The sequence below is a fragment of the Chelonoidis abingdonii genome, chromosome 1 (genome assembly GCF_003597395.2).
Source record: "Chelonoidis abingdonii isolate Lonesome George chromosome 1, CheloAbing_2.0, whole genome shotgun sequence".
Classification (NCBI taxonomy): domain Eukaryota; kingdom Metazoa; phylum Chordata; order Testudines; family Testudinidae; genus Chelonoidis; species Chelonoidis abingdonii.
The window spans coordinates 252,203,091-252,224,445 of NC_133769.1; the positions used below are offsets into that span (position 1 = coordinate 252,203,091).

At 43.2% G+C, this 21,355-nt stretch overlaps 1 protein-coding gene across 3 annotated transcripts in view; it reads left to right on the plus strand.

Moving 5' to 3' along the window:
• NPAS2 (neuronal PAS domain protein 2) overlaps window positions 1–21,355 on the plus strand; it is a 157,566-nt gene that overhangs the window by 116,927 nt on the left and 19,284 nt on the right. For 2 of the 3 annotated variants that reach the window (XM_032793926.2, XM_075061180.1), the window contains 6 exons: window positions 1,098–1,245; window positions 3,120–3,189; window positions 4,194–4,335; window positions 7,550–7,659; window positions 7,858–7,950; window positions 20,684–20,830. In XM_032793926.2, coding sequence (XP_032649817.1) covers window positions 1,098–1,245; window positions 3,120–3,189; window positions 4,194–4,335; window positions 7,550–7,659; window positions 7,858–7,950; window positions 20,684–20,830 — 710 coding nt within the window. The remainder of the gene's footprint in view (window positions 1–1,097; window positions 1,246–3,119; window positions 3,190–4,193; window positions 4,336–7,549; window positions 7,660–7,857; window positions 7,951–20,683; window positions 20,831–21,355) is intronic. The other variant, XM_032793927.2, reaches the window with a different exon arrangement.

The window sequence follows — 21,355 nt, forward strand, 5'->3', positions numbered from 1 at the left end:
CCTGCTATGGGGTGAATGCCTTCAGTCAAAATTATTTTGGGGGTTTTGACATTAAAATATAAGGCTAAATGCATTGAAGCGTGAGACCCTTGATGTTAATAAAATTAAAGCAGGGGGTGAATTTGGCCCAGGAGGGTTTAAAACATTCAGGACAAGTGTAAACTACAAAATTAAGTTGTCCTAAGTTACATCAACATACAATCTCCACAGTAATTAAATCGCTTTTGCGTATTCACACTACATTCCTTGTGTTGGCGGTGTGTGCCCTCACCAGGAGCACCTGCACTGATTTAACTGCTAGTGTGGGGCATTGTGGGACAGCTTTTGAAAGGCAGCAACAGTCGATATAGGGAATACAGTCTCTGCACTGACATTGCATCGACCTAGTTACATCAACCTAAGTACTACACCTCACACGGAGGTGGAGTTATTACGTTGGTGTAGTGGGCGAGTTACATCAGTGGGAGCTACATTTTAGGGTTGACACTTACAGAGTTAGGTCGACATAACTAGCTGCCTTGTGTTGACCTAACTCTGTAGTGTAGGCCAGGCCTCAGTCATGTCATCTTTGAAATCTTGACTGGCTGGGGAATTCCATTCAGTTTCAAATGATTTTCATCTATTCCTCATGTTATTCCAGTGTATAGACTTAAGGCCAAATTTTGCACTGATTTGAATTATGTCATAGAAGCCAGTGGATTTGCACAAGGTGTAAGTCTGCACAGGATTTAGTCCACCTTTTAAGGCATTCACACTGTATTTCTCTGCTATGGAACTCAGACCTTTCACATACAGTATTATAGTCTTAGAAATCACTGCCAGGTGTTTATTTGGCTAATTTGAGACCAGCACTTAGAACACAGAAAGAGTTATATATAAGTTGTAGTTATTAATGCATTAATACATGGCCCTAGTTAGCATTCATCATATTTGTGCTATTTATAAGTATATTGTTGTATATTTAAAATTTCAGAAAAGGATACCTGGTGATATGTGCTTTTACCATAAATCTCAGAGAGATTTCTTATGAAACTTTTTAAAAGATATTTTTCACATTTTAAAATTTGTTATATGCAGTGTCCGTTTTCTACTAACAGTGATGCAGTTTGGCAAAGGAAAGTCTTGTTGTTACCGGTTTCTGACCAAAGGACAGCAGTGGATCTGGCTGCAGACCCATTACTATATCACCTACCATCAGTGGAACTCCAAGCCAGAGTTCATTGTATGCACACACACCGTAGTAAGGTAGGGAAAAGACTTAGTGATATTTGTCACCATTGTAATCAAGTCAGACTCTAGGTACCTAAAAGCCCAAGACATTTTAATGATTTCATAAAGTCCCCTTAAGAGTCTTTCACATAACAAAAATGAAATCTGGATCCTGGAGAGAAAATAAGCTTCATTAAACAAAAATGATCAGTTTAAATCTGTCTTCATGCTGCATGTACCATAAGAGAACAAAATTCATTTGTCAGTCAACAAACTCAAAATCAGGGGCCAGATTATTGGTTGCATTTGGCCCCCTTTTTGCCAATCCTATAATAGAAAAGGGCCATGAAGTATCACATTACAAATACTGGAGAATTGCCTCTTGTGGGTGTAACCAACACACCTCCTGGGTGTGGTGTTCTGTCCCATCTACTGGCACCGAGGCCACTTAGAGAGAGAGAGAGATTAATGAGTTTGCTCTACAGCCTTAGCTAAACAGCGATATGATTTTTAGCTCATGCACTAAGCTCCAGATACCCCAGGTTCGATCCCAACGACAGGGGTCTGTCACTGTTACAAGTGGGGGCTCATCTGGGATTTCAGCTGGGAAGTCTCTGATGCTTGCAATGTGCTTCCTCAGCTAGGGGAAGTATGTAACCCACACACCTCCTGGGTGTGGTGTTCTGTCCCATGTAGTGGCAGAGAGAGAGATTTGCTTTACAGCCATATGGCTTTTGGTTCATGCACTAAGATCCAGAGGCCCCAGGTTCGATCCCGCCCACTGACAACTGGGGTCTGTCGGTGTTACCTAGGGATCATCCATGCATGGTGTATGGCAAATGTAATGACAGTAGGCCACCTCTCTAACAGCATCTGACACAAGTGGCAAGGCTGAAGAAAAGAGAGTGAGGCCACCATATTGATACATTCCAGCCATTCTTGGCCAGAGGTGAGTAGGAGTAGGTTAAAGCAATTGACCAGCTCGCAAATAGGGGAATTGCAAATTTGGCTTAAAGCTACCTTTCATCCCCATCCCCTCTGCTCAGCTGGAACAGAGAATCAGGACATTCAGCTGTATAAAATAGTACAATACAGCTTATGGATGTTAATGCAGTGTAGGTGACAGGGTATTTCAAGTGTTGCTTTTGAAACAGACCCCAATAAGGAGGAGGCATCACTCCCAGCTTCCTACACAGTGTTAACATAAAGAACAAGAAAATTAAAAAGCTATAAGCATATTTCAGAGTAAATAAAATTCTGATGTTTTGGGGACTTAGACAATCACAAGCCACTGAGGTCCTGATTCTGTCCCCTGTTCCAGCCCCGACACCCCACTTCAGGAGCATAAAGAGGTCACAGTAGGCGAGGCAGGAGAAGCATAGGGCTGCTGTAAGGGCTGCCCAGGCCCCGTAGGATCCAGTGTAAGGGGTGTGCTAGGAGCAGTTGTAGCACTCAGTGCAATGGGGTTGTAGGGCTGCAGAGCAGCGCATAGGCAGCCTGCTTAAGAGTGGGGTTGGGTGGAAGTGAGTAATGAAGGTTTATGTGGCAGTGGGGGAACAGGCTTAACTTAACTTTCATTTCCTGACATTCTAATATTTAGGTTTTTTAAAGTGTGGAACTTTTGTAAAGAAATTGTAACATTGTTTTGGGTTGGACTCCAACAAAACACACTTTCAGCCTTAATGCTTTTTTAACAAATGTTTTGTTTGTGAATGGATATATAAAGGGGGTTGAGCAGAAATTGAAAATAAAAACACCGTCCTTCAAATCATATGCATTAAATGTGATTTGATTTCATTTATCACATAATGATTTACAGTAACATGTAATGTTGCTCCGTTTGTTTAAAATGCATTTTATAAAATAAAATAATGAAATGTTACTCATGTAGAATTACATTTTTCAATTAGTTACGCAGATGTTCGAGTGGAAAGGAGACAAGAATTGGCCTTGGAAGCTGCACCCTCAGAAACACTAAAGGTATAACCAAATATGTTTTTCATAAACATGCAGTAATTGTGACCCATTCTTGTGTTAATAGTTCCAAAGATCTAGTAGCAATGCTGATCTAGACATATTACCTGAAGTTTGTACTCCAGAATTAATTGAGCTCTTGAACAATTATTTAAGTGAACTGGAGAGGAGCATAAAAGGACAAGTTTAGAGATCAGAGAGAGTGGTGAAACACAAAGCCTGGGCAGTGGCATTGTAAGCTTTACCGTGCTTCCTTGCCAACATGCTATGATGTGACCTAGAGGGACCATTTCTAATAACAATCATCTTGAGATTGTTTTTCATGCACAAGAAAACTGCATCCTGCATATTAATGCAGAGTGTACAAAAGTTATTTATAAGCAGTACCCTGTCAGGATAATACCTGAGTCTTTCATGTAATATATCACAAAAAGCATCTGAAATCTCCCTAGATCAACACATGGTGATACCAATATAAGCCAGTTTTAGGAGGAAAAATTCATTCCTGTATTGACTTGTCTGCCAAATTGCTGCCTAGAGTGGATCAAAGAGTCACATTTATGACAACCTGAAAAACAGGTTTTAAATGAAATTGCCACCTCATCCTTACTACACGCTGACGTGCATATGTCTGAACCTGTCCAAAACATACTACCTGAAGAACAAAGGTTCGAATTTTGTGCATTACTGAGTGGTTCTGGGTGTTGTCACTCACCACTGAAGGAAGAAAGAGATTCTGCAACTCAAAGGACTGGATCGAAAATGAATAGGGCAATAGCCTCCGAGGTCTTTCAACAATAGTAAAAGCTCATTCATATGCAATTGGAAGGTATAGCAGAAGTAGATGTCATAGACATTCTGGCCCAGGTCCTCTGCTGCTGTAGATTGCAATAGCTCCATGGAAGTCAGTTTATACCAGCTGAAGATCTGACCCTACAAGTACTGTTAGATATGTGACAGAACACCATACTCTGTCAGATGTAATATGATGGTTTTTTTAAAAATTTTAGGATGGTGGCTTAGGCTTGAATCCCGAACAGCACTTCAATGCACTTGAAATAGGCATCTCAGTTCTCAACACTAGTCGGACACCCTCTGTATCATCTAACAGCTCGCGCAAATCTTCCAACACACCCATGTCTGACCCTGCATGTAAGTGATGTTATTATAGAGATACTGTATCAATACTTTATTTTAAAATTAGCTAAATTACCCCAAAAAATTGGAGTGTATCATTCCTGGTGGTATAGTAGTTGCTGGTGAGATGCTGAAGATGCTGACGACATGTTCATTAATCCCATCGCCCATGGATAAGTAAGTATTTAATTGAAGGTGGTAAAATGGGCTGATGCAATCATCCATGTCTTTCAAATAAAGAAAGCTAGTTATGAAGCCTGTTGCTGTTGAGTTCTATGGAGATGAAATTTACAGTTGCTAGGTGCACTTCCAAGCTATTATATTATACTGTGTTGTCCTGGAAGTTAGTAAGGTCGTCAGCCGGAAAGTTCTGAAACTCAAAGCTAAATTCAGAAGTCATGCATAAGGTTTTAGTAAAGCCCAGTGGTTTTCAACCTATTTATTATTGTGGGCACATGCGGCCTACAATGTGTTATGTGGGTCGCATCCAATACTAGCCCTTAGGATGTCACACAGGCTGCAGCTGTGTGCTGATTGGGCCACAAGCGGTACACAGGCCACAGGTTCAGAACCACTGGTACAGCCAAATGCAAAGTGTTCACGTAGGAACAAAGAATGCAGGTCACACTGACAGGATGGGGGACTGCATTCTCGAAGCCATGACTCTGAAAGGATTTAAGGGTCATGATCACTATCCAACTGAATACAAACTCCCAATGCAATGCTGTGGCTGAGAGCATTAATACAATTTTTGGAAGCACAAATGGAATTCTGAGTAGGAGTAGGGAGGTGGTATTGTCTCTGCATAAGGCATTGGTGAGACCATTACCCCATTACTGTGTCCAGGTGTGGTTTCTGCACTTCAAAAAAGAATGTTGAAAAGTTGGGAGAAGTTCAGAAAAGAGCTACAAGAACGATTGACGGTCTGGAAAACATCCTTTACAGTGAGAGACTTTAAAAGCTCATTCTGTTTAGCTTGTCAAAGAGAAACTAAGAAGTGAATTGATCATGGGGTGTGAGTACCTATAGGGGAAGAACAGTTCTGATAGAGGGCTCTTTAATCTAGCAGGACAAAGGTATAATGAACTCTAACGACAGGAAGTTAGAGCTAAATAAATGTAGAATAGAAATAAAGTACAGTTTTTTGTTAAGGTAATCAACCATTGAAACAACTGACTGAGGCATGTGGTGTATTCACCATCACTTGAAGTCTTTAAATCTAGATTGGCTATCTTTCTAAAAAATGATGCTCTAGCTCCAACAGAAGTTATGGGCTTGATGCGGGAATTATTAGATGAAATTCAATCACCTGTGTTATGCAGGAGGTCAAACTAGAGGATCATAATGTTCCCTCCTGACCTTAAAATCTATGAAGTGGTGTAAGTTAGACTCTCATACATGCACTCAGACCCAGGGCTGGCTCCAGCTTTTTTGCCATCCCAAGTGACTGGGAAAAAAAAAAAAAGGAAAACCCGATTGAGCTTCCGCTGAAGTGCCGCCAAATAGGAAGAGATGGAGTGAAGGACCCACCTCCGAATTGCCACTGAAGACCTGGATGTGCCGCCCCAACAATTGACGGACTGCCACCCCTTTCTATTGGCTGCTCCAGGCACCTGCTCCCTTCACTGGTCCCTGGAGCCGGTCTTGCTCAGACCCCATACCTGCACACACTTATGTATCACATAAACTCCTGAGGCAGAACCCAGGGGGTGGCACAAAGGTGCCTTTAAATGCTAGGTTTGTGTTCTCCAGATTTGAGAGCATCATTTAGAGTAGGGGTTCTCTAACTGTGGGCCATGGACCAAAGGTGGGCCACGACATAGTCCAGGGTGCCCTCCTAAACTGTATATATTGGTGGACTGGAGGCCAGCAATGGCCCACCCAGGGCTGGAGGAGCCCAGCACCTTCGATGGGTGGCAGAGGGCAAAACAGAGCCATTGGGTGATGGGTGAGGAGAAGGGGCTGGCCCTGAGAGGCAGCAGCTCCCAGGGCAGCTGGAGGAAGCTGGATGGTTTGTGGCCATTCCTGCTCCGAGCCACTGCACCCCATGATCCGTGGCTGTTAGGCCCCTTGGAGTATTGGCCCTGTGCCTACCCCCATCCCCACAAGACCAGGGCACGGCAGTGTTGCTGTGTTTCTGCCTGGACAGCACTGTGATCTGGATTGTCAGGTGATGGCCGGGCCTGGCCCAAGCGCCTGCCTTTGCCTGGCACTGGTGGCCCCCGAACCTTTCCCTCATTGCCAAGCAGGGAGTGTCTGTGCGAGCACCTGCCTTGCCCCTTCACCCTCTCGCTGGCTCTGGTCCCTGCTGAGGCAAGGTGCCTTGTATGTCCCAAGGTGCCCCTCTCCCTGCCATATGCATGTTAGCAGTGGCACAGTGCGTATTGCAGCTGCACAGGTGGGCCTCAGGGGAAAAAGTTGGATAACTCCTGAGTTAGAGCAGCATCAGGCCGCTCTGACTTAGGTCAGCAGTAACAGCCCATGGGTGACGTTCTGATGGTCCAGGATCACTGGAGCTGAAGGCCCTTTAGCTGTGCCCCAACACACCTGGTAAACAACCTCCTGCCATGTGGGCTGGAACAGAGCATCATAGAACCAGCTGTGCAAATTCTACTCCAGCCAGAGATTCACCTATGAAAGAGGAACCCTCACCTGCCCTTTTGGGACACCTTTTTGGACCCTTTGCTGCACTGGATGTAGCACAGGCTGAGTCTGGTCCAGTATATACCTTAACATTTGTGTGGATCCTCATTATCAGCTGTCAACTGTCTTTGGAGTCATTGGTTCCCCTTGACTCCAGCTGGAGTTTGATCAGACCCTATAGTCAGGGGCAGTGGGTATCATAGGCCGTGGCCGCCGGAGCCCTGGTTGTGGGGTTGTGGGGGGAAGTTTTTTATTTATTATGAACCATGCAGGTTCTGGGGCGGCCAAGGAAGTGGTATGTGGTATCCAGCTTCCCACGTTCATCAATAATCTCCCTGGACTCCGGCCAAGGGGGTCAGGGTGCTTGGGCCTCCAGCCGGCCTGGGGCTCCTCTGGCCAGGGGGTGGGATGCTTGGGGCTCCGGTTGCAGGAGGGGGAGGTGTGGGCAGAAGGGGCGGAACCGGGGCTAGCCTCCCTGAGGTGGGGCTCCACCTGCGGCCCATGCCTATATTATTACTAACCATATCTCATAATTCTAATTGTATATAGTGATTATTCTTAAATATGAAAACAAATTCTCTTACAGCCACACCAACAAAACTGATCACAGAGTCTAACGTTCCCTCCTTGCAAAGAGCACCCAGCATACAGCAGGATTCATCCATGCAAAGACTCAGTCAACCTGTGACTATTCAGGTAGGTTTACAAATGGGTATCAAAATAAATGGAATTTACAAGGAGGAGTTAGATAAAAAGTCACATGTAAAATATGCCACAGGTTTAATTCAACAAATAAAGAAAGAGCTATGCAAAGGCAATCACATTAGGAGACAACCTGAGATTTAAAGTAGCCATGCATATGAATAAAGTTTGTTTTATTTTTTTTAAACCTAGGCGTCTTTGCCTTCTCAGCCATCATGTGAGCTTCTCCCACAGCAGCTGCTGGCCCAAGCAGCTTTGCAAAATCAGCCTACATCTATGGCACAGGTTAGTTGGGGGCTTGAAACTGGAATAGGTTACTTAACCATCTTATGGTGTTTTCCCACTTCACCAACCAAAACAAGGACTATAGGGACCCTCTCAAGTAATTTTGACCCACAAACTACATAGGCTCTCAAACTTATAGTGGGAATGTCCTCTGGATTACACACACACACATACACACACACACACACACACACACACACACACACACACACTTACTTAAATCTACCAGTCTGTTGCTGAGAATCTTTTTAAAAAACAACAAAACATTAATCTCTCTTTTACAAAGACCCTTAATATTTGTTTTGCCCTGAGGATGCAGAGAGAACCAGCATCAAAGAAAACACAAATTCATCAAGGCCTATTCCCTGAGTTATGCCATATCAGTGGTGATGCAGATGAGGGACTAACTCCTCCATTGGGATCCACCAGCATGGATCCCAGAAGTGGGTTTGGTTTTTGCTCTGAATATCCAACTGGTCTAATAACAATACAGGTTTCCTTGATACTTGATTAGAAGGAATAAAGAATTTCATTATTGTTTTCTCATAACATTGTTTCTGTCCTTCCACAAAAATAGGAGTACTTGTGACACCTTAGAGACTAACAAATTTATTGTAGCATAAGCTTTTGTGGGCTACAGCTCACTTCATCAAATGCCACAAGTACTCTTATTCTTTTTGCTGATACAGACAAACAGGGCTACTACTCTGAAACCTGTCCTTCCACAGTTTCCCAGAGATGGAGCCTGTCCTGGCTCTGTCACTCACCTCTTCTCCTCAGAAGCATATGTTGTTCCCTTATGGCTTATGCCCAGGAGGCTCTGGAAGACCACTGATTTAAAATAACAAAATCCCTTTTCTCCTTTAAGTTTAATTTGCCACCATGACTCCACACCAACGTATAGTGAATCAGTAAATAACAACCCAATTTATCAGCTCTTAGCATTAATTTTCTTTTGCAGATGTTCTTCTCTGCTAGTCTCAAATAAATTTTGAAACGAATTTATTTAATTTTATTTTTGTATAAATTCAAGTATATTTCCCTCTTGACTTTCTGTGTTCACATTTCTTCTCTGCCTTCAGAAGTGAATCTAGAGAGGAGATGCCTCCTTATTTGTTTCCCACCAGCCCTAGCTGTCCCACCTCTTCTCATTGGGATCCCAATTCCATTCCTTTCCACTCCAATTCAGAGTATAATCTATTCTGTTCTGTTCAGGTTCTTATACCATGCCCATCACCATAATATCTGAGCCCTCTCCAGTCATGCCTTAAGCAATTTGACGGACGAATATTTGTTGTCTCATCCTCTCCCCCAGAGCCATATCTAGGGATTTTTGCGCCCGAAGCAAGGGACCAGGGCGGCAATTTTGGCTCTTCGGCAGCGGGTTCCTCTCGGAGGGAAGGACCTGCCGCCAAATTGCCACCATTCTCCGGAGGCAATTCAGTGGCAGGTCTTTCCCTCCGAAAGGGACTGGGGGACCCGCTGCTGAATTTCTGCCGAAGAGCCAGACGTGCCACCCCTCTCCCTTGCCGACGACCAGTAGCAATTTGGCAGCAGGTCCCTCAGTCCTTCTCGGAGGGAAGGACTTGCCGCTGAAGGACAGACTTTCTGCGCCCCTCACCTTCTGCGCCCGAGGCAAGTGCCTCACTCGCCTTGCCCTCATGACAGCGCTGCTCTCCCCACAGTAGAAGCATGGGCAGCTATCATAAGCATTCCCAAATCTGGACCTTAGCGTCCAGAAATCTGGGTGCCTGCATGAACCCCTCTAAGCTTAATTACCAGCTTAGATTTGATCTCGCTGCCACCAGCCAAGGTGAGGGGAATGGTTTATTTCCCTTGTGGTAAGCCAGAGCCTCTGAGTCTTGGGATTCCGTGGAATCCCAAGACTCAGTGAGGCTCTGGGCTTACCACACAGGGAAATAAACACATTCCCCTCACCTCTCTCCCAACCCAGAATTTCCTCTCTGGCTAACATGAGAAGTTACTGATCACATTTCCCTATCCACCTCTTATCATGCGGTTGGCGAGCTTATACACTTCTGCAGCAGGGCCCTATACTTCTTATACCATGTCTGGCACGAATACTGTGGGAGTAGCTCCTCCAGTATCAAAGCTTCGCTAAGTCATCCTCTGCTTTCCCCTCATTTCACAGAGCCCAGTTCTCACCAATAGAAGGCATTAGGTTAATCAGGAAATGACTTGCCTTGGTGCAAGCATGCTGACTGTTTTTTGATACTTTCCTCTCTAAGTGGCTTGGCAAGTTTTTGATTCCTGTGTAGTAGGACCGTCCTCTTCATGAATCTTTCTACTAGGACTGAGGTGATGCTGACTAGGCCTGTAGTTTCCCAGATCCTCCTTCTTACACCCCACTGTTTATACAAAGAGGGCATTACATAGGCCTTTTTCCAGTACTACACACATGAGCCGGCCACCTGCTCTCCTCCTCCTTCGCAACTACAAGGTACAAATACAACGTTTCCTATAGAACAGTAGAAACAGAAAAGAATGTGCTCACTAACTGGCTTTGCGCAACTCCTATCCACACCCTTTTACGCCAACAGCGCTCTTAATCCTTCCCCGCCCCCCTTAAGTGCGAGACAAAATCTATGGCAGCACGTTAATGGATTTGTGGCTACATCAGCACAGGCACTGCTCCTTTAAAATTCAGCTCCCTGAACCAACCTGTCCTTTCCTTTCTCCACCCGATTTTCTGATGGGTAACTAGAAAAAAATCAACAAGGTCTTAAAAAGGCAAAACTTTAATATCAAAAAGAAAGAAAGAAATAGCACACTCTATCTTTCTCAACACGAGGAGTGGTCACCTCTCCTCTCCCCCATGTCTGTGGTAACTCTGCCTAGACAGTTATGACGCAGCATCTGAGAGATCTGACCCATTGTTCGATGGCTTGAAGACAGGGGCAAAAAGCATTCAAGAGCTTATCAATATTAGCATTTAATCACGCTAACATACCTCCGATGATACTCACAAGGAATATACGCCCTCGCGATAATCAGTTCAGTAAGCGGGCCACAATTTCCTTGACTTTCTTGTTTTGCTACACATAACCCTCAAGAAGAAAAATACACAATCTTCTATACACGCACAATTACTCATGTTAACATCTTCTTGCATAGCTGCAACTCACAGTTGTGATTCTGGGCCTTCTTGAGATATTCACGCCCCTGCCAAAATGCTCATACAATATCATTATAACATCTTACCCTGGTACTATCAATTATGGTACCCAATCTCCTACTTCCCCCCACTTCTAGTAAGCTTCTTTTCTGTGTTTAAGAAGGCGCCAAGAGGATTTCACTGACAGTTAAATGCAACCAATACTGGTCACCTGCCATATTTTATTAATCTATTCTACACACTCGGGATGGTTTGGTCACCTGCAAAAACTAATCAATAAGGTTATTATACTTATAAGAACATTATAACACCAGCCTCTCTTTGCCTGGACTAACCTTCCTTCTGTTCCTTGTTTATATACATTCTCCAGGGATCGCCCATACAGTCTTCGCGGGAGAAGAGAAGTCCCTTTTTTGAAGCGAGAGACAGTGATATTCTCACATGAGACTGCTGTCTACCTCGATCGAAACATTTCTTGCTTGAGTTGTACGATCCTGACCTCAACCCCATCTCACTTCGGTTGCAACTACGCTCGCTCCCAGGGTTCCCATTCAGTTTTGCTCTATCCCATACAAAGATCAAATTCTATGACGTGGCCATATTATCATTAGCAGTCCCAGTCCACACTTATAAGAAAGCTCGTCGCCCCTTTTTAGAAACAGCATGTGTTCTCCGCGTATTCCACTTGTGCATATCGCGAGGAAATTGTCCCTACACTCTTCTCTCACGAAATACGTTCACGCCTGGTGTTTTGTGGCTGTTCGCACTTTTTTCTCTTAGCTGTATTGCCTCAGCAGATATCAGGGTGCGATCTAATTAGTCATCCCTATGAAGAACCAGGGCATGGTATAGATACTAAGAGAATCAACCTTTCATGATCGGTCCTGCTCCAGATAGAAGAAAGCCTCTTTCTTCTACTTATATGACAGCTCAATGCCGGACCCTGTCTGCGACCTTTTGCACTGTGCATCTATAGTCAGACTGCCTCCAAACACAACATTACACCCTCTTGTTCTCCCTCAACTCTCTAAACTAAATCCACGAGATTTCCTCTACACTTGTTCTCTTCTGCCGTTCATACCAGACTCTGAAGCATCATACCCGCTTCTACATACGTGCTACTGTAAGATCTCCAACCAGACCCGAACCTTTATATCTAGTTCTTGTGCGCCTGTACGACACCTGAAAATAACAGTAATTTAGCTTTGAAAAATCCGGTTTCCTGATTGGTCCTCTTGTCAGGTGTTTGGTTCCCTTTTTTAGCCCTTTACAGGTAAAAGAAACCTTAACCCTTAGCTTTCTATTTATGACAGCAGCGGAGTGTCACATTTTGCACTTACTGCTCAAACCTTCCCCTCCTCCTACCTCCACTTTCTCCACGTAAGATCTCACCAAGAGAAAACTGACAAAATACAATGTGATCATCTTCCTCCCCTCAGCTTGCCTTGCGTTCCCTTCCTACTACTCTCACCTCTCTTTCTCCTGCCACAGATTGATAGGTCAATTTTATTGGTTCAGTACCAGAATGCCTATGGACAGGACTGGCTGCAGTTTGCTTAAGTGGAAGCAAACCTGTCTCAACACTGTTATCTAGCAGTCATCTTTTGGACAGCTAGGCTCAGCCAATCATTATAGTACCTCTGCAAAAGCCCAAGGGGCAGGACTTCTTCACTCATTAATGCTTTCAGTAAAGGCTGCAAATAGACCATGGCTAAGTTCAGGCTGTTGTCACTTTCACTCTAGGTAAGAGAGATCTCTAGAAAAAGGTAGCAAGGAGGATTAAGTTACAGAGAACTAAGGTCAATTGATCTTGAATGAGGTTATCCACATCGGGGTTTAAGGCACTTTAACCTATGCACATTGATTCGCGTTAACTTTCCTTAGTGTCCCTGCATTACTAAAGACAATCCCTAAGAGTTAGTTATTTCTTGTCTTTCTGCATTCCTAGAACATTTTACTCTATATCTGTTTCAGGAAGTCACACCTCTGCTAGAGGCAACAAAAACTTATTGTCTGGTTCTTCTTTACTCTAATTACCAAATGAAATTTCCATCCACTTTAAGATCTCTTTAGACTGCCAGAACCATGGGCAGCAGGTGATCTGCTGGCTCAGGGAGGCTATTCCCTGGCCGGCCTCACCCCCCTTCCCCTACCAGAGCCCAGAGCCCCCCCGCGACCACCAGTCCCCCTCCTCTCAGCATGCCAGGCACATGGCACTCGGTACCCGCCTCCAGCCTCTCCCCTACCCTGAGCACAGGGCAGGCAGGCCACTCCCCTCGCGAGTGCCAGGGGGCTCCACAGCACTGGGCAGCCCCAGCCACCCCAAGTCCCAGCCACGCCCACCCTAGCCCCAGCCTGCTTCCCTGAAGAGGAGTAGCCAGCCTGCCTGGGCTGGGTTTGGGCCAAGGGGGAAGGGCAAGCTGGAGGGGACCTTCTGGTGGTGCATGGATGGGGCCATGCTGGGCTGTTTGGGGAGTTATACCCACCCCCAGCCTATGATACGTGCCACCCATGGCCAGAACCATGTAAAAGGTCTTTCATGTAAACTGGGCTTGTGCTGCAAGGGCATAGGTGCCGACTCTATGGGTCCTCCGGGGCTCACGCACACACAGAAAAAAATAGGGGGTGCTCAGCACCCATGAGCCATAGTGATTTCTGACGCTCCCTCACACCAGAGTTTCATACCTGAGGTCTGCTCACAGTGCATGTCCTAGCCCCAGACGGAGCCTGAGTGTGGAATGTGATGAGTTCTGTGCTGCTCTCAGCTTCCAGCCTTGGGACAGGGAGTTTGTTTATAAACAGAGGCAGGGTGATTAAGATAACAAAAGGTCTGTCATTAAATTAAATTAAGGATCATTAGATGATCCTCAAAAGCATTGCCAGGCACTCCAGTTAAAAGATAGGAAACAAAGGTTAGGAATAAACGGTCCATTTTCAGAATGAAAAGAGGTAAGCAGTGGTGTCCCCCAGGGGTCTGTACTGGGATCAGTGCTGTTCAACATATTCATAAATGATCTAGAAAAAGAGTTAAACAGTGAGGTGGCAAAATTTGCAGAGAATGCAAAATTACTCAAGCTAGTTAAGTCCAAAACTGACTGCAAAGAGTTACAAAGGAATCTCACAAAACTGGGTGACTTGGCAACAAAATGACAGATGAAATGCAATGTTAAATGCAAAGTAATGCACATGGCAAAATATAATCCCAACTATGTATACAAAATAATGGGGTCTAAATTAGATGTTACCCATCAAGAAAGAGTCATTGCAGTAATCTGGAAGCACTGTGCTTTCTCACTGTGCCTGTATAATCTGGAACTGTGGAACATTCATTCTCCAGCTTTAGAAGATTTAAAAATTATCTCCAGTCATCAATGGGAGAGACACAACTGAATAATATAGCTGTCTTTAATGTGCATCAAGACCATACTGGGGAACTAGATGTAAATAAGATTGCTGATAGTTTCATACAATACAAGAATTAGGGGTCACTAAATGAAATTAATAGGCAGCAGGTTTAAAACAAATAAAAGGAAGTTCTTCACGCCGCGCACAGTCAACTCGTGGAACTTCTTACCTGAAGGCTAGGACTATAACAGCGTTTAAAAGGGAACTGGATAAATTCATGGAGGTTAAGTCCATAAATGGCAATTAGCCAGGATGGGTAAAGAATGGTGTCCCTAGCCTCTGTTTGTCAGAGGATGGAGATGGATGGCAGGAGAGAGATCACTTGATCATTGCCTGTTAGGTTCACTCCCTCTGGGGCACCTGGCATTGGCCACTGTCGGTAGACAGGATACTGGGCTAGATGGACCTTTGGTCTGACCCAGTACTGCCGTTCTTATGTTCGTATGTTCATCAGTAAGACGTGATGTCTTTAAACTGGGATGTTAACGAAGACAGCTTGTAGGTGATTGCAATGGTTTTAATATACTGTAATTATATTGTTCATAAAAAATTAATCATTATTAAAATAGTAAAGATACCAATGATGAACACATATTCAATAACTAGGATATGAAAGAAGTGTATAAATATGCTGAAAATACCTTCCCCCCAAAACTGGCAGAGCCCTTTCCTCTCCCTCTTCCCCCCCCCAAAAAAAACACATATACCTCTTCAGAAGCACCCACGAGCAAAAACAAAAATCAGCACCTATCAGGAGTGCATGTAGGCCAGTATGCTCCAGTATGCCATATCAGCAAGCTATTTATAGCCGGTCCGGCATACCGGAAAGAGACAGCAGCAGCCCTGCTGGAGGAGAGGGCTGGGGGGCAAGGCTGGGAATTCTGCTCCTTTTTCTGCTGGGAGGGGCAGCAGCGGGGAAAGGAGCAGAACTCCAGTAGCATCTCCGGAGACTATACCACCCCCAGCCTTGCCCCCCCAGCCCCGTCCTCCGGCTTGGCTGCTGCTATGGTACACAGAGGGAGGACGGAGACACAGCTCCATGGAAGGGCAGGGGGTGGGTCTGAGGGTTCTGTTCCTTTCCCCGCTGCGGTTCCCGGGACAGCCCTGCGAAGTTTCCGGCACAGCAGGAGGAGGACAGAGTCCCCCTGCCCCAGGTAAATGGGATGGATGTGGAGATGGGGAAAGCGTGGGGGCCCCAGGCTGGGGGCAGGGTGATGAGGAATCACATGGAGGGTCACATGGGGAGGTCACATGCCTCCCTTAGCTGGTGCCCCTGCCCATCCTCGTAAGAAATGGATTTTACTTGCACCACTGGCACCCTGTGTGCAAGGGTATGTCTACACACCAAAAAGAAAACCAGCGGTAACAAGTCTCAGCCAGGTCAACTGACTCATCCTCTCTCTGTGATGCTAAAAATATCTTTGTAGGTGATTAAACTAGAGCCTGAACTCTGAGACCCAGCAAAGGGGAAGGATCTCAGAGCCCAGGCTCCAACCCAAGCATCTACACTACTATTTTTAGCCTGCCAGCACAAGTCCCAGGAGCCAGAGTCAGTTGACCTGAGCATGGAGACTCACTGTCACAGGGGATTTTTTTGCAGTATAGATGTACTCTAAATGCTTTGCGTGTGAGGACTTTATTTTAAACAAATATTTTTGTCCTGGCCTAAATACTGTTTTATGTCTGACCTGCTTGTTAGCCTATGGTTTTTTAAATTAAATCTAAAACACAATTATGACTGAATGTAGTTTGAAAGTAAATGATCATCTTAAAAAAACAAAATCCTGGCTATTAACATATTAGTTGATTTGTCTTTTTCACAATAATGCACTAAAAAATCCCACCAAAACACAGTGCATGCTAATGAATGAATAATAGTCATTATTGTGTCTGAGAATGCACAGTTGTTACTAAAAAGGCAGAACGAAAGAGTAGAAAGTGTTGCTGTCTTTCATATTAACACAACAAATCGTGAACAAAATGATGATAAGCAGCATCCAGATATCTCACAGATTTTGTCTTTCACATTTTAGCCATATTTGATATTTATTATTGTTTGGAAAACTGGTACTTCTTGATTTTCACTTTTCTGAGTACACCACAGAAATTTAGAATTATTACAGTGAGATGATCAGTAATTTAATCAGGCACTGATATTAGAGTTAGAATAAAAACAACAAGGAATCTGGTGGCACCTTAAAGACTAACAGATTTATTTGGGCATAAGCTTTCGTGAGTAAAAAACCCACTTCTTCAGATGCATGGAGTAAAATAGTTAGAATAGTATGTTGAATACCTTGAGTAAAGCTCTATCATTTGTTATAAGCTTACAGCTTGTTTCCTAATTAGTTGAAGAGCTCTTGAGGTAAATATTGTAAGGTACAGGTTCAAGGCTGCTCGCCTATCCTCTTAGGAAAACAATGGAACTTTTTCCTGGTAGGTGCCATTGCTAGGCTGTAGTATAACTCTGTTTTCTACACTGAATCACAGGAGAGCAGAAAGATTAATTGAACAAAAAAAGTGTTTCTAAGCTTCTGCCTTTAGTGACATATGTTTAACAAACCAGCTAATTGTTTTGTTTAAATGTGCTAGTAAAAGAAGAAACACAAAGAGGAACATATGGAATGAAATACTAAAACTGAATCTAGCTAAATATGAGAACATGCTGATTAAAAATAATGTTGATAATTTATTTCAATCAGAAGCAATGTCTTTTGGCACTTACTTTCTAGAACAAATTTAAAACTAATATTTAGGCATACAAATTATTTATTAGAAAATTATTTGAGGAAAATCACATTTGTTTCCCAAAGCATCTAAAAAGAGTTCATGTGAGTTGGAACGAGTATTTTATAGCCTGGTTAGGCAGTCGGAATGAACCATTTGCCTAAAATTGTTTTTTCTTTCAAAACTGTTGGATAGAAGAGGTGCCTTTCAAGGACTGAGAGGAGTTTCAAGCCTCAGTAATAGAATTCATATGGGGGAACTAGTTTCCACGAGTGAGATTTAAAAAACAAACCCACCTCTGTAGATCCATGGTGGAGCAGGGATTAGCTTTGCCTAATCCAGTCATGTACTGCTGGATAGCATAGTTCCACTCCCTAATGGCATAGTACCAAGAGGATCCAGAGAAACATTTGGTCATCTTTGAGCAAGTAGAGTTTGATGCTCTTTTGGAGCCACTTATCTTGTTCCCCAAACAGAGGTTTGCACTCGCCCATGAGTCAGGTTAATATTTTCTATTTGGGAGAATAAGAGTTAGAGCTAATCCTGCCCTCTAAGGAATTTCAAGTCTGTTTTCGAGCTGAGCAGAGGTGCTGGATTTAATGTGATGGGGCTATTGTTGAAAGGCAAAAATGTTCTGGATGCCAATGCCTCAGGGAAAACTCAACTTAACACATGGTTCAATATTTGCCTACCTTCAATTAACACCGTGGGACCAATCCTGCAGGGCACTGAGTACTCCTCACTCCTGCTGAAGTCAATGTGGAGACTAGAAATATCTCATAGCAACTGAAAGTGGGATGTCTCAATATCCCAATTTCTGAGCTCTCCAGGACTGCCAGCTAACCTCAAAGTAGATCATATTAAATGAATATGAGAAGATGGGAGAATTACTGGGGCAAGGAAATCTCTCTGAACAGTGACCTTCGATTTAGTGGAAAGTTACCTCCTCTTCTATATGTGTTAATTCAAAGGAAAATCATTTTAAAGTTCTCTTCCCTTCTCCCCTTCAGAAAGTTTACATGGATAATTCGGATATTTGCTGGAGGGAATATGGAGGAGGAGGTATTTCCTTTCACATATGGAACTGCTTTAAAGCAAAGCAGTTCTGTGAATGAAATCTCAATATCATAGGCTAGATCCTCAGCTGGTATATCAGCATAGCTCCACTGAAATCCAATATGCCATACAGACTCACCAATACCAGACTGCCCCTTGATTTGCTCGCCTCACCCCTTGGAACTTTAAAGAATGGGTTCTATCAAATGGTCAGGCTCAGTTTGGTTTACTAATCAAAGATGAGGCATCTAAGATCACAGAGCGCAAACAGAAAAAGGAGACCCTCATCAATGCTGGGGTCCAGTCTGCCACTCACCTGTCCCAAGCTGTGTTACAATCTATGGATCTTTTATAGACCCCTTTTTTATCATGTTACAAAATATGGTTAGAAATGTCACCATTGACATCAGTGAATCTGTCTAGACAGTTACATATTCCATTACCCCTCCCCCCAAATTTCCAGCTACAAATAAATTAAACATTTTTGACCTAATTACAATAGAGTTTAGCACAAGTCTTCAGGCAATTATTTTGTTTTGTCCTTTGCATTAGATACATTTTCAAACTTAAGATTTTTGGCAAGATGATTTACGTCCCAATAACAAAATCAATTTGCTATCAATTTCCATTGTTTCTTCCCTAACAATATTTTTAACCTACTCTTCTCTTTTGTGCGGCTTTGGTTAACGTGTTAGTCACATAGCATGACCTAACAAGCATATATGCAGTTAAAAATAAACCCACCTTCTGCAGTTCCGAAAATTGGTTATTCCCTCAGACATACGCTCAAAGCTAAATGTGCCTTTTAGTTCCCTTGATGACTTCCCTTGAGTTGCTGGGAGTTCTTAGGCCTATGTGGCAGCAGCATAGTTCTGTCATTAAGTAGGTGGAATTCAGACATGGTGTGAGCAAGTGCAACACAGTTAATTTCAGAGGATCCAGCCATTGACATTTTTTGCCCAGTAGCACATATCCATTTTAAAAGAACCCAGTATCTTAACTTCTAATGTCTTTTGGTCAAAGCAAAATGTTCTTTGATTGAACCATGGGAATCAAAAGATTCCCCCAGGTAGAACTGCATGTTTCAGAAAGGTGTGAGATACACATTATGGAAAAGTTTACTGATTTTAAAATGTTACCCTGTAGCTTTTTCCAAAATGTTGCTCCTATTTTTAGAATATGAATAAACTCATCTTATAAAGGACACTCAGGAACTGAGCCAGTGCCCACTGAACTCAGTGGTAATCTTTCAGTTGACTTCAATGGGCTTTGGATCCTACCCTAAACACCAGCTAAATATAAGTATTTCTCTGTTATTATATGCTACAGTCTTCTGCAATTATTGAATGAGTTCACATTGTACCATGTAACTCTAATATTTGATGATTTACGCTCTTATTGAATCCTACTACTATGATCTCTGTTTTATATAATACTGAGAACTGACCTCATCTATTGAGTTGATGGAAGCTATTAACTGGTTATGTCATATGTGACAGTAATATAATAAAAACATTAAAATAACTCCAAATACCACTCGTGTATAAATGCAGAAGGTGTTCACAACTAATATAACTGGAAATCTCATTATGATACCAAAAAACTCAATAGAAAAACCTGATATAACACCATCATTTCTACTTGAAAAAAAATAGAGAACTGTTACTATTAGTGTAGCTCATTTGGTGATATGACACTCCAAACCAAGACCTGCTCTACACCTAAAACTTAGGTTGACCTAGTTATGTTGCTCAAGGGTGTGAAAAATTCACACCCCCCTGAGAGACATTGTTGAGCCAACCTAAGCCCCAGAGTAGACATGGCTAGGCTGATGGAAGAATGCTTCCACTGATCTAGTTACCACCTCCTGGGGCAAGGGCGGATTATTTAGTGACAGAAACATCCCTTCTGTCGCAGTAGCAAGTTTCTAAACTACAATGCAACAGCAGTGTAGCTGCTGCGCCATAGCCACTGTAGTGTTTGGACTGTAGACATACCCACAGTGCTCCTAAACTTATTTTTGTGGGATGATGCTAGCTTTTAGTGATTGCTCCTCAGTGTTATAGGCTGGTACACTGTATTGCACTAATTCCTCATCCAATTAAGAATTTTTGGTGACACTTAAGTACAAAAGTACCCTCTGATGATTAATAAGATAACGAAGAACCCCCTTCCGGAGGAGATCAATGTAATTGGGTAATATCAATGAAGCTCTATTGTTTGAACAGATATGCCTGAGATGGAAAATAGAAAAGAAGATTCCTTGGTGTCCAGATGTTAGCGTATATAAAAAATATATTTTGACTATATTTTGCAAACAAGAAACCTGTACAGAATACAATAGCACAGAGCACAATTCCTACCATAATGACAAGAAAGACACATGGTTGTTTGTTTTCTCTTTTTAAGTTCTCGGCACAATTTAACATGTTCCAGACTATCAAGGAACAGCTGGAGCAGCGAACTCGGATCCTGCAGGCCAACATTCGGTGGCAGCAGGAAGAGCTCCATAAAATACAGCAACAGCTCTGCTTGGTCCAGGATTCCAGTATACAGGTGAGTAATGTCAGTGTCAGCACAAGAGGCAAACAGATCGTTTTCAGACTCTGTATTTCTTAGTGTGGGCTGTTTTCATTTTATTTTCAGAGTTAAAGAAATCTGAACTTGAGAAAACTAATTCATCTGGATCAGGATATCATTCTGGGAGCCTGTCAGTCACAAAAATCAAGACATGCTAAGGGCTGTCTGTATAGGAGGGCTTGTCCTAGCAGTCAAAGAAGAAATGGAAGGGCTGGTGGTCTTTCAGATTTGTACTCCATAGTGGAGTATTTTATCTACTGAGACTTCAGAATGATCAGTTCTCACTGAAGGGTGTTCAGGCTGTGACAATGAAATCACCACTGCTTTGATGGGGTCTTCATTTCACTAGCTTCCATTCACTTTTTGCTTCAAGTTAGAGCTACTAGTCCTCAGTATCAAGTTGAACAGCTCTGCCTCTGCCTACATCCCTTCTATACTCTTCTGCACTCCAAACCCTGCATATGCTCCGCCCACGCTTGTCTCTTTCACTCACTCCCAAAT